The 13,554-nt window shown below is 31.3% G+C and overlaps 1 protein-coding gene across 4 annotated transcripts; it reads left to right on the top strand.

Moving 5' to 3' along the window:
• Positions 1–5,231: 5,231 nt before the first annotated feature.
• Positions 5,232–11,354, top strand: LOC110622397. Of its 4 annotated transcripts, none has more exons than XM_021766887.2 (7): positions 5,232–5,396; positions 5,490–5,848; positions 5,952–6,116; positions 6,196–6,303; positions 6,385–6,508; positions 6,608–6,692; positions 10,822–11,354. In XM_021766887.2, the coding sequence occupies exons 2-5, from the start codon at positions 5,509–5,511 to the stop codon at positions 6,504–6,506; spliced, it is 735 nt and encodes a 244-aa protein (XP_021622579.1). In that variant the 5' UTR covers positions 5,232–5,396; positions 5,490–5,508; the 3' UTR covers positions 6,507–6,508; positions 6,608–6,692; positions 10,822–11,354. The 4 variants fall into 4 exon arrangements, with proteins under 4 accessions (XP_021622579.1, XP_021622580.1, XP_021622577.1 ...); XM_021766888.2 differs by lacking the exon at positions 10,822–11,354 and adding an exon at positions 9,319–9,581 and having other exon boundaries at positions 6,078–6,116; XM_021766885.2 differs by lacking the exon at positions 10,822–11,354 and adding an exon at positions 9,319–9,581.
• Positions 11,355–13,554: the final 2,200 nt, after the last annotated feature.

Here is a 13,554-nt window from a genome sequence, read left to right as displayed (position 1 = left end):
GATAGGCGTGTCATTCATGATGGGTATAGTAATAGGTTTTCTTTTACGTTCCTCGGTGTAAAACATATACTTGTACTATTATCTCCTAAAGATGTATATGCAGATCAAGTGAAATTACAACAATCTGCTAAATTGGGTAAGGGAGGTAAGACAAGTAAAAAGAATGAGGGAAAAGAGGCCAGTAGTAAAAAGAAAGTTTCGAATGGCCCAAAGGAGAGTGATTGCACAGGAAAGGATAAAAATGAGAGATGTGCAGGAGAGAAAACGTTAGTGAGTGTGGAGGTAAAAGGAGAGCTGTGTAATACCCGGCTAGATTCCGACATCGGAATCCCTACCTTCCGGCGGAATCTCCGTTGGAATCTGAAATTCTGAAGATGCCAGGGTCTTCTAGAGGGGTAAAATGTGTTTCTAAAATGTTTTCACATGATTTTATGGTTTTAATTAGAAAAGAAATGAGTTTTGAAAAGAATGGGCCAAGGAGGAAGGACCCAGGTTCGGCCGTCGAACCTCAAGTTCAGCTGCCGAATATGGGGCTATTTCGGGAGTGCTTTAGGCCTCCGAAGGCTTTGAGGGAAGAAACCAGGTTCGGCCGCCGAACATGGAGGAGTTTCGGGAGCAAGTTTGGCTTCCGAAGGTGTTCTGCTCAGCCACCTATAAAAGGCCCTCAGACCGAAAAGGGGCGAGTTTTCTCCCTATTCTCGAGCTCAAGTGAGTTCATGCCCTCCTTTGGTTGATTTCATGTCTTTCCTTCAATCTTCCAAGGTTTTTATGAGTTTTCTTGTTGTCTTGAGGAGTTTTAAAGCTTAAATAAAGTTTTGGGAGCTTGGAGACCCAAGGAGTTTGTTTCCTCCCATCTCCAAGTTAGGGATCGCACCAACCCTAGATCTTCAAAAGGTAAGTGTAGATCCTTACTTTCCTTTAAGTTTAATAAAGTTTTAAGTAAGTTTAAGGAAGTTTTAATGCTTGAGTGTGGGTAGATATGCATGTTTTGAGGTTGTTTTAGGGGGATTTTTGGGGAGTTGTTTACGAGTTGTTTAGAGTGTGTTTGGCACCTCATTCGAGTCCACCTGTGTAGGATCGGACCCGAGGGATCGAGGAGGCCAGCAGTGTTAGCTGTTGCAGAGTCAGTCCAGCGTCTGCCAGAGGTGAGTAGAACATAACCCTTTTATATTGAAGAAATCAAATGCTTTAAGCATGTTCATGCATCATGAATACCATGATACGTAATAGGTTGTTTGCATTAGAATTCACGAATATGTTGCATTGCATAATTTGATGATGATGATGTGGATGGTTATTGGATGATCCTCTAGCCCTCATTATGATACGATATGAGATGATATGAGATGAAAAGACCAGGTGTGGCCTAATCGCCCCTGGCATATTGGATATGTTATGTTAAGAGGAAGACCTGAGGAGCTCCGTCGAGGGCCGGGCATTTATTGGACATGTAGAGGGCTATTGGTGACAATACCATCTTAAGGTGATTTACTTGTGATGTGATGCATTTCATGATGGCATATCTTTATAAATTGTTTTTTATGTTCTGCTCACTGGGCTTTTTAGCTCACCCCTTTCCCCTAACCCCCAGGTCTGCAGGTCAGAGGTAGTCCAGGAAGACGTCAAGGGTAAAGGTTATGGATTTGTAATATAGTAGTATGTTAGTGTGGACATGTAATGTAAACTGATATAATGTATTGTAAGATAATGTGATGTAATGTAATGTAAATTAGAGTATGGTTATGGATTAGTATTGTGCTTGGCCCTAAGGCTTGGTTAATCCCTTTTTAGTACAGGATGTATGTTAGGCTTGCTACGGGTCCCGGCGGCCTTAAGCCGATCTGGATCCTAGCGCCGGCAGCGGTCCGGTTTTCGGATCGTTACAGAGTGGTATCAGAGCCCTAGGTTCATATGGTCGGACCTATAGTGTGTCGGGCTCATAGAGGTCACGGAAGGGCAAACACAATAGGAAAGATCATGTCCACTAGGATAGGATGTAGAGTCCTGTCTTGTATGCTAATGATGTGGAATGCCATGATTTTATGCATGTGCATTAATGTTATGCGATGTATGCTATGTATGTGATGCAGGTTCATGTGTTTTCACATGAACCGTATGATGCTAATGATTGTTTGTATGCTTGTGTGTTGTTCTTCAGCGGAGTCAGGATGCAAGGCACTCGTCGATCTGTGGAATCGACCGGAGTTCCATATGAGAGGGAAGGTATGGATACCTTTCCCCCTACTCTGCCAAGAGCGCAGTTGTGGAGAGTCAGCAACACCCGAGATTTCACCAGACGACAGGAATTCCGAGGCCGGACTCGAGCCGGGTATTACAAGAATGATAATAAAATCTTTTTTATTAATAAATAAAATGACATACAAAAATATTCAAGATAATGGCTTAGGGCAAATACACTAACAGATGGTGCTCAATACTACCAATGTCTTATCTCCTAATCCTACTAACGGATAGGAAACTTTGACAAGACTATTTTTATCTAAGTCTAACTTGTTAAAAATATTTAAGATGAGAAGATTAATAAAACTGTCTGTATCCATTAATACTCACCTTACTTCATACTTATTTAGAAGGATTTTGATGACCAGCTAGTCATTTTAAAAGAATCCTATCTTTGTCTGCAGGATTGAACCTTATTTCCTATTTGGTCCATGGCTCTTGTTCAACTGATAGGACATCTTCTGCTATGTGCTTATTTTTCCCTTTGCCATCACCAGGTCCTCCTGCAATGATATATATGACCTCGACCATTTCAAGAAAAAGAGAAGAGATTTCTTCTTCAGAAAAAAGGAATAAGAGACCGGCTTTAATCCAAATGAACAGAAAGGATTAAATGGATATCCTGGCAATGGAACCAAATAATGAGACCCAAAAATAGAGCTGTATCGTGATTGGTCAATCTTATAAGAAAGAGAACGTGAGGTGGTAGGTACTCACAGCAGCCACTGCGACGCTCAAGTCAATAAACTAGAGAATAGAGCGAATGTAAAGAATTGCTTAGAACTTGAGTAGTGTCAGAATAGCGTATTTTTATTTCTGTAATCACTAGCTTTTATACTGTAATAAATATAACATTTTGAGATAATCCGGCGATGATGTAGTAGGCTAACTGATAAGGGGTTCCGCGCGGGTTAATTGATCGAGAATCCCATTATTACAGGCATAATGGTAGTCTACCGGATTGTGCCTGCTAATGATAACTTTATGCTAAAACTCGACCTATTCAGGGGAGGACGAGTTTTAATAATGAATCGGGTGTTAAAGTGTTTGGGTCTTTCGGAACCTCGTTACCCACTTATCAAATTCTTGCCACGTGACCCTATTTTGTAGTGAAAACTTATGATTTACTTTGGACTATCGTTGTGTAATATCAAATACTATTACATTAAGAGTCATATAATTAGTATAAGGGTTCAAGTTCTTGTATTCAAGTATTTGATATCTTAAAGTTCTTTTTCTTTTATTGTAACGACGATACTATACTTGTACATCAGGTTATGTACTAGTTGTTGTGTAAAGCGTTGGATGGGTGGGTGGTTGTATTGCCACGACAAGGTGTCATCTTGATTTTTGGCTTGGATGACTATTCTATAGTATTAAAATTAATTGCTTTGTTATTCCTCACTTGCCTTGTCCGTTTGAAGCTTTAGAGATGTTCTATATGTGAAAATGGGACCTTTTGGTTTAGTATAGCTATAGTGTTTATGGCGGTGGAAGGAGGTATTAAAATTGCAACACAAAGCTTATTCAATTTTTGGACTGAACTGTTCAATGAGCATGTAGTTGTAATATATGTAATATTCGAGTTTAATGATATGAATTTTTCCTATATTGATAGAAGAAAAAAAAATTAGAAATATTTTACTTATATTCATTTGAGTTAGTGGCAAAAAAAATTTTATACTTTTAATTTTGGTGCAATTACACCATGTATTTCTTTTTTGCTAATTAAAATTTAATTTTTTAAAGTTGTTTAAATTGTACCTATCGATAGTTTTACTGCTAAAAAATTAATGGAATTATCACGTCACTTATCACGTCAACTCCATGTCATAGTTAATATAATTTAAAATTAATTATTAAAAAATTCATGTATTTTACTTTTATTGTAATTTCACCCTATACTTTTATTTTTTATTCATTAAACTCTATTCTTTTAATGTATGATCAAATGCATCCTATCATTACTTGTATAGTCGGAAACTTACAAAATTATCAGGTTATTCTTTTTTATTATTAAATATATTTAAAAATTGCTATTATTATTATTATTTTTAATTTTTATTAATAATTTTATAATAATAATAATAATAATAATTTATCTTTATTTTATTTTAACTAAAATCATTATCAATCGATTTTTCTTAAATATGTCTAATATACTTACTATTTAATATTATTTTTAAAACTATTGTTAATAAAATAACCTTATTAAATAAATTAATTATGAAATATTAAAAAAAGTTTAAAATAATATTTAATATGATTTAATTTAAAATTATTAAAAATAATAAAATAATTTTTTAAGATATTTTTTTAATTTTTTTAACTCTCAACTATAAATTTATTTTAAATTATACTAATATTTATGGTGAATTTCAAAAAAATTAATAAAATAAATAATTTATTAAAAAATTTTATATTTTTAATTTTATTATAATTTTACCTTAAAATTTTAAATTATTATCAATTTTACTCTAAAATTTATTAATATATTATGTTGACGTGATATTGAAATAGTAGAATGACATAATAATTTTGTTAATTTTTAACCGTAAATATAATTAGAACAATGTTAAAAAATTAAATTTTAATTGATAAATAAAAATATAAAATATAATTTCTACAAAATCAAAATTACAGATTTTTTTACCATTAACTTTATTCATTTTACATTTCAACCCATAATTTTTTTTTTTGAAAAACTAGTGATTAGTTATTGTTTATATCTTGTGAATTGTATCACCATAGCTAAAATGAAAATTTGAACCGTTAATTTATAACGAAAAATCAGGAACATGACATAAATTATTGATAAAAAAGGTTTATTTGTTTGTAATTTTATATTTACATATTTTAATTGTTATAAAATAGTATTATAAAAAATATAAAATAGTATCATTTTTAATAAAAATTTGCAAAATTATGATTGTGCACGTGGAGGTTGGTTATTTTAAGAAAGTGATGCATTCAATTAGCCTAAAGAACAATTCACGGTAGAAGCAGATGTTTCGGTCCACGAGCGTGATTTAGCGGTCCAAATTATTATTAATTTTTCTTAATTAGATTATTATTATTCATCTACATGCCATCAAATTTTCCACGAAACTGCTCAATTTCATGTGAATTGTCCACTTCATAATCTCAGTTTTAAGGTAATTTTTCCATTTCTCTCAAAACCCAAATCAGATTGCAATTTATTTTGTTTTATACAAAGAATTGATTTCTTTCTTTTGTTCTGATGATAGGAAAATTTTGTTAAATTAAATGATCATGATGGAGGAGGGATCAGAGAGGACATTGATGAGGAGCTTGCAGAAGGAGCAAGAAAGAGAACGGCGTCGTATTAGGGATAGGCAGAGAAGACAATCCATGACTATTGAAGAGAGGGAGAAACATCTTGCTAGACGCCGAAGAAACTATCAACTCCGCCGTCAGAGAGCAGAAACTGCCCGCTTGGACCTTCGAGTTAATCAAAATATCACTACCTCCTCCTTCTCCACCATGCTCGCAACCAAAAGTAACGATTACTCACCAATGACTTCTGTCTCCATTTTTAATGCACAATGCAATGTTGGTCTCAACTCAGGGCACAAAAATTCTGTGGGTGAGGGTTCATTGATTTGTTTATTTTTCAATTTCTTTTATTAACTTCGATGGAATTACTAGATGATCTTTTTCTTAGAAAGCTGGACTTGATTGTGATTTAGGTTTGGATATTCCATCTCATAAATTAGCTAAATTACCAAGAAGATTGCGCCTAAACCATTTGAAACATTTGGCGAGATCACTGGATGATCCTGTAGATATTCCTAATAATCACGTAATTGTTGCAGATTTGATCATTAAGGGAAATGCAAATGCAAATTCCAGTTGTAAGTTTTTTTGTTCATACTCTTTGGACTTGGATTCATTTCTATGTTGAAGCTTACACATTTAAAGACTATGTTTCAGGTGTTCCTTCTAAAGGATTGCGATTAAATTGTGTTAAACGACTTGCCCGGTCATTAAAATCCGATCTTGAAAAGGCTACTAGTGAAAATCATCAAAACAAAATGGAAGGTATAAACTATGCTTAAGGTATCTTTTCTATCTTTTGCTTTGCCTCATTCAGTTTGATTAAATTTGGATCCTCTACTCCAGTGGAGCAAAATTTGTTAAACGGGGAACTCCAGCTTCAGATGCTCAGTATGAGCAATGATGGGTCCAAACTGGTTCAAACTTCCAGTGTGCGATGTGGAAATGAATGGCTTTTGCCTCTCTGATGGTAATAATTACAAATACTTGACTCCATTTGCAAATTGGTTGTAGCATTTCTATGCAGAGAATTATGGCTTGAAAGTTTGATCATTTTGCTTTATTCTAGGATGCACTTCTCTCCTAAGCTATTGAAGAAATATGAGGGATGAAACTAACAATGCTTCTCTACACAGTCTCTCATTTATTTATGGGTAAGACATATCTTCCATGAAACTCATGCATCCTTATGATCTATTTTTAATTATCAACTTGAACACTCTCATATCTTTTACAATTCGATTTGCCTTTGTTTTAAGGAAAGTTAAGACTTTGTGTCCAAGGGTTTAACATTGTGTTTTCTTTAACTTGTGCAAAAAGAACATAAATATTAATTCAATAGATCTCTACCAAAAGGGTTTAGCTTTGTGCTTTATCATGCCCATGAAGCCTGTGGAATACACTAATGAAAAGAATGTGGATTGAGATTATATGAAGGAATATGATGATTCTTCAAAGGTCATATTGTAGCTGCAAACTATATTCTTTAACAGTGACTACTGCATGCAAAATCTAACCATGTTCATTGGGCTGTTATATTTACTATCTACAAATTATTTGAGTTTCAAATAGTTGTTCAAAGACTAATTAATTGATAGATAGTTTTAAAGCCACTTTACGAGGAGGAAAATTGCGGAGAGAAAAAGAGAGAGAGTTGGGGCAGAGGGATCTTCAATCACACGGAAAGCACATTTCTAGTAACCATTTTACATAAGAATGTACATAACTGCATATGCTATTCCTTTTTCCTTTTGTTGTAGATTACATGTCAATTCTGAGGTTTGCTTATAGTTGCATGTCACAACAAGATTTTACTAACAATTCTCACTAATCTATCTTTTTATTCATAACTAAGTTCAAAGGCATGTCTAGTAGACTAATTTTGATAAAATGGCTAAAATGCCTTTAAAACCTTTTGGAGATGTATTATTTATTTTTTTCTTTAAAAATAAAACTATAGTGAACTTTAATAAATTAATTTTAATTGTCACACCTATCGTTTCTCATTTAATTTCATATTTTTTATTTGATTTTGCATTTTTATTTTATGTAATGTGACAATTCCAAGCATTACTTTGTTACTGATTTTATTGTACTGGATATAGATTTTATATTCTAAAAATATGAGTTTCTCCTTAGTGTCCCCACTTTTTTTTTTTTTTTCTTTGAATAATAAAATCTTGACACTTTTAAATTACTGATATTTTGTTCTATATGTTGGTTAGCATCAAATTTTATCAGTCAATGCAGAAAAAAAAAAGAAGATGAAGAAAAGAGAACATTTTTTTCAAATTAGATCTGTATAAAAAAATTTAAAGATTATTGTTTAGATTACTTTATTACTTTTCTTCAATTTGCCAAAACTGTAGAAGTCTATCAAAATTAAGTACATAAAGAATTTTAATTTGACAAACAACAACCAATATTTTCCTATGAATAAACTATTTTCTTTGATTAGCTTTGAATCTCCAATATTTAAATTTTAAGTTACACCAACTTAGATTGTTCAAGGTATGATAAATCTTAGATTGTCATTTGTTGGTTTGAAAAAAAATTTCATGATGAACTTTAGATCATTAGTTGTTTGATTATCTTAGGGTTTGATGAATTTTAATTTGAAAATTTTAGTTTTATGTTATATAATTCAAGTTGTTCAACTTAAAAGTAAAACAAAATTGAAGATTTTAAGATGACTAAAGAAAAAAAATTAAATGTTAAAAAATTTTTGATATATTGTATTATGAGAGAAATTTTCATGTGAAAGTTAAATTTTCTTTTGTTGGTTAATATTAGCTTTCATTTTGGCGAATTAAAGAATTAAAAAAGTAAAAGTATTGGCATTAGGTTTTTTGTTTTCATTTTTATTAAAGTTAGCATCGACTTACAGAATGGTATTGACAAGAACAATAATGCTTAGCTATTGTAAAAATAATCAGTTATTTAGTTGTTAAAAGAACTTTTTACGACTTAAATTTTGAAAGATACAATTTAAGCATCTTGTTTAAGTTCGTGATTTTATGGATATTTAGTTGATTTTTTTTGGATATTAAAAAGAATATGATATATGATTTGATTAAATTATAAACCAGTAAGGGCAATTTTATAATTAGAAAAAAATAATTTGATTAGGAACAAACCTTGCAGTCCCAGAGATTGAAATATAATCTACCATGTGCTTGTGATTGCTATAGTGGTATGCACTATATGTGGAATAAGCCACCTAGTAGAATTCAACCTTGAAAATTGATTTGAAAAAGAGAGGGTGCTTAGGAGCTTTACCTTATGCTTGGAGGACTAATAAGAGTTCATTGCTCATGGTTGGCACCCTATACATTGGACCCATGTACTCACAACGGGTTCAGGTTACCAATTTTGGCCACCCCACCGGAGTCTTAGTTCTTTCAAGATATAGCTCGCTATAAATACCATTTAGCATGAACCACGTGAGGAATGAGCCACTTGAGTAAAAAAATCCACCTTAGAAAGAAAGGTTTTTTAATGTAGTTATTATATATAAAACGGATAGAATACTATTGATTCTGGTGGACTTTCATATCAAACATGACCAACATGATTAATGGCTATAGTAAAACTGATACTAATATAATGATTGTATTATAAAATTTTTTTTAGAGATTTACTGAAACTCTTGTCAAGATTGTAACATATATAGAGTGGCCTTTCCTAGATGTGCATTTTAATAAACTATAATAATCCTAGATTAAGTAACTCTTGTTGTACACTAATTGCTTTGCCTTTCCATTTGATAATTCTGTGCAGAATTGCCTGACATGTACAACGCAAGATGCTAGAAAAATAGAGCATTGTAAATATAGAAACTGATTAATTCTTGGGCTGCATGAATGAATGGTAGGAAAGGCAGAAGGCCTGAGCTTGGTTCCGCTCCCTGAATGAGTGAAGCATTAATTTAATTTAATTTAATTTTTTAATTCCACCCCTTTTGGGTTGGGGACTAGTTCAGAGAAAATTATTTTTACAGTATTGAATGCCATCTTTGATTATTTCCTATGTAATGGTATCAATAGACGAATATTTCATATTTTAATACGTGGTTTTTTTTATTTATAGTTACATACAAATATTAAATAATATAAAAATCTTAATACTTTTTTATATAAATTTTATTTGCTTCCTTATATATTTTTTCTTATAGTAACAAGAACAGATTAATGCTTCACTTAGGCCGTTGGAATATCTCCATTCCGTAATGGTCAATAAATTAGAATTCATTTATCAATAATTTTTTCCTTTCAAAAACTTATTACGCCAAATTTTATTTTTTTTCTCTACAAATTAGATCTTTATCTCTAGAAAAAGTTGAACACTCATAAACAATGTGTGATCATTGGCCATCGCCCTGTCCGTTTGAAGCTTTGGAGATGTAAAAATGAAGTCTTTTGGTTTGGTTGTCGGTTTGGTATAAATAGAGTGTTGATGGCGGTGCGAGGAAAGAGATATTAAAATTGCATTTATTTGACTTTTGTACTGGGCTGATTATTGAGCCCACAGTTGTAATATACGTAATAACCAGATTTAATGATATGAATTTCTCCCATATTGGTAAAAGAAAAAAAAAAAAAGAAAATTAGAACTATTTTACATATATTCATTTTATATTTTGAGCCATAATTTTTTTTTTTGGAAAAACTAGCGATTAGTCATTATATATACTATTTTACATACATTCATTTTTATATTTTGAGCCATAATTTTTTTTTTTTTTTGGAAAAACTAGCGATTAATCATTATATATATCTTGTGAATTGTATCGTGAACGCTCAAATGAAAATTTGAACGGTTAATTTATAATGATAAATCAAGAACATGACATAAATTATTAGTAAAAAAGTTTTCTTTGATCATTAATTTTACATTTACATATTTGAATTTTGATAAAATAATATTATCAAACAAATTTTAAAATAGCAATTTTTTTTATAAAAATTTACAAAATTATGATTCTATCCACGGAGGTTGGTTGGGTTAAGCAAGTGATGCGTTCAATTTGCGGTAGAAGCAGAGTTTTCGGACCATAAGTGTGATCTTATGGTCCAAATTATTATTAATTTTTCTTAATTAGATTATTATGATTGATTTATATGGTGTCAAATATTCCACGAAATTGCTTAATATCATCTGAATTTTCCATTTTATTATCTCCGTTTTAAGGTAAGTTTTCCATTTCTCTCAAAACCTGAATCAAATTGCCATTAATTTTTTTTAATGTATTGGATTGATTTGTTTCTTTTGTTTTGGTCATAGGAATTAGAGAGGGCATTGATAAGGAGCTTGCAGACGGAGCAAGAAAGAAAACAACGTCGTATTAGGGAAAGTTAGAGAAGACAATCAATGATTGTGGAAAAGAGGGAGAAGCATCTTGCTAGCTACGGAGAAACCATCAGCTCCGCCATAGAGAGCAGAAGATGCTCGCTTAGACCTTCGAGTTAATCAAAATATCACTACCTTCCTTAACCATGCTCACAGCCAAAAGAAATGATTAACCACCAATGACTTCCGTCTCCAATGTTGGTCTCAACTCAAGGCACAACAATTCTGTGGGTGTGAGTTTATTGATTTATTTATTTTTAATTTCTTTTATTAACTTTGATGGAATTGCTAGATGATCTTTTTCTAAGAAAGCTTGAATTGATTGTGATTTAGGTTTAGATATTCCGTCTCATAAATTAGCTAAATTACCAAGAAGATTGCGCCTAAACCATTTGAAACATCTACGAGATCATTGGATGATCCTATTGATATTCCTAATAATCATGTAATTGTTGCAGATTTGATCATTAAGGGAAATGTAAACGCAAATTTCAGTTGTAAGTTTTTTTTGTTCATACTCTTTGGACTTGGATTTTCGTTTCTACATTGAAGCTTACACATTTAAGACTATGTTTCAGGTGTTCCTTTAAAAGGGTTACAATTAAATCGTGTTAAACGGCTTTTCCGGTTATTAAAGTCTAAATTTGAAAAAGCTACTAGTCAAAATCATCAAAGCAAAACGGAAGGTATGAACTATGTGTAAGGTTTCTTTTCTTTCTTTTTCTTTCCCTCGTTCAATTTGGAGTAAATTTGGATCCTACTCCAGTGGAGAAGAATCTGCCAAACGGGGAACTCCAGCTTCATATAGTATAATATTAATATATTAATATGTTAAAAATAATAAAATATATTATAAAAAAAATTAAAATATTTTATTATTGATTTATTTTTACAAATTTAATCATAATATAATATTAATTTTATAATAATAGAATTATATATCACTAATAATTTTTTATTTAAATATTAATAGCAAAATATATTAAAAATTAATATATTAAAAAATTATGAAAATTTTTTATTATTATAAAAAAATAAAATATAAATGATATTATTAAATTAATATAATATAAATACAATATATTAATATATTAATAATTAAAAAAAATTAAAAAAAAAAACTTGGGCAGGCCAACATTAAAACGTCCGTTGGTACTTTAGCCAACATAACTTGGCGCTTTTATAAGAAGCACTAAGTGCTGCCATGCTAGGGGTGGGGTTTGACCGCCCACAACAATTTTTTTTTACTTCAACATTAAATTAGTAATTTTTTTTTCTTTAACTCCAAATTAGCAAAAAGCCCGAGTAATGAGAAGTCCAAAGTTGTTCAAACTTCCGGTGTGAAATGTGGAAATGAATGGGTTTTTCCTCTTTTATGATAACAATTACACATACTTATATCCATTTGCACATTGGTTGCAACATTTCTATGCATCCTTATGATCTATTTGCAGTTGACTCCATTTGCACATCGGAAGAATTGTGGCTCAAAAGTTTGATTAGTGTGCTTTATTCCAGGATGCACTTCTCTCCTAAGCTATTGAAGGAAGATGAGGGATGAAACTAACAATGCTTCTCTAAACAGTCTCTTATTTAATTATGGGTAAGCCATAACTTCCATAAAGCTCATGCATCCTTATGAACAATTTTTAATTATTAACTTGAACACTATCATAATTTTTACATTTATTTTTGCCTTTGTTTGAAGGCGAGTTAAGACAGACTTTGTGTCCAAAGGTTGAACATGGTATTTTCCTTAAATTGTGCAAAAAGAACATAAATATCAATTCAATTGATCTCTATCAAAAAGGTTTAGCTTTGTGCTTTATCATGCCCATGAAGCCTGCGGAACAGACTAGTTCAAAGAATGTGGATTAAAATTTAGCAGAATAGGGAAAGTTTTTGGAGGGTCATCCCCTTGGCCTTGATTTTGAGCTAATTAAGTGTATTTCCCACTTTCAGTATTATATATGTGATTGAATGATCTGAAACATTGAATAACCTTTCTTCAAGATTATTCTAAAGCCGCAAACTATATTCTTTAATGGTAACTATCGCATACAAAATCTAAGCATGTTCATTGTGCTGTTATATTTACTATCTAAAAATAATTTGAGTTTCAAATAGTTGTTCAGAGACTAATTAATTGACAAATAATTTTAAAGTCATTTTACGAGGAGGAAATTGCTGAGAGATAGAGAGAGAGAGAGAGTTGGGATCTTGAATCACATAGAAAGCTCATTTCGAGTAACCATTTTACATAGGAATGTACATAACTGCATATGCTATTCCTTTTCCCCCTAACCATTTGCTTATAGTTGCATATTACAACAAGATTTTACTAACAATTCTCTTTAATCTATCATTTCATTCATAATTAAGTTCAAAAGCATGTCTAAGTAAACTAATTTTGTTAAAATGGCTAAAATGCCCTGGGAACCTTTTGGACGTGTTATTTATTTGTTTCTTTAGAAATAAAACTGCAGTGAACTTTAAGAACTTATTTTTTCAATTCTCATGCCTATCTTTGCCTATAGTATTTCATTTTTTTTTATCATTTGATTTTGCATTTTTGTTTTGTATACTGTGACAGTTCTAAGCATTACTTTATAATTGATATTATTGTACCGAATATAGCTTTTCTATTCTAAAAATATGAGTTTCTCC

Source organism: Manihot esculenta, chromosome 9 (genome assembly GCF_001659605.2).
Source record: "Manihot esculenta cultivar AM560-2 chromosome 9, M.esculenta_v8, whole genome shotgun sequence".
Lineage (NCBI taxonomy): Eukaryota > Viridiplantae > Streptophyta > Magnoliopsida > Malpighiales > Euphorbiaceae > Manihot > Manihot esculenta.
This window is presented reverse-complemented; position numbering and strand designations above follow the sequence as displayed.

What these genes read in the sequence shown, in the direction of transcription:
- LOC110622397 (XM_021766887.2), top strand. Translation starts at nt 5,509, where the DNA reads ATGATCATGATGGAGGAGGGATCAGAGAGGACATTGATGAGGAGCTTG. An exon ending in AGGGCACAAAAATTCTGTGG is followed by an intron (nt 5,849 to 5,951) that starts GTGAGGGTTCAT and finishes ATTGTGATTTAG; the next exon opens with GTTTGGATATTCCATCTCAT. An exon ending in TCATCAAAACAAAATGGAAG is followed by an intron (nt 6,304 to 6,384) that starts GTATAAACTATG and finishes CCTCTACTCCAG; the next exon opens with TGGAGCAAAATTTGTTAAAC.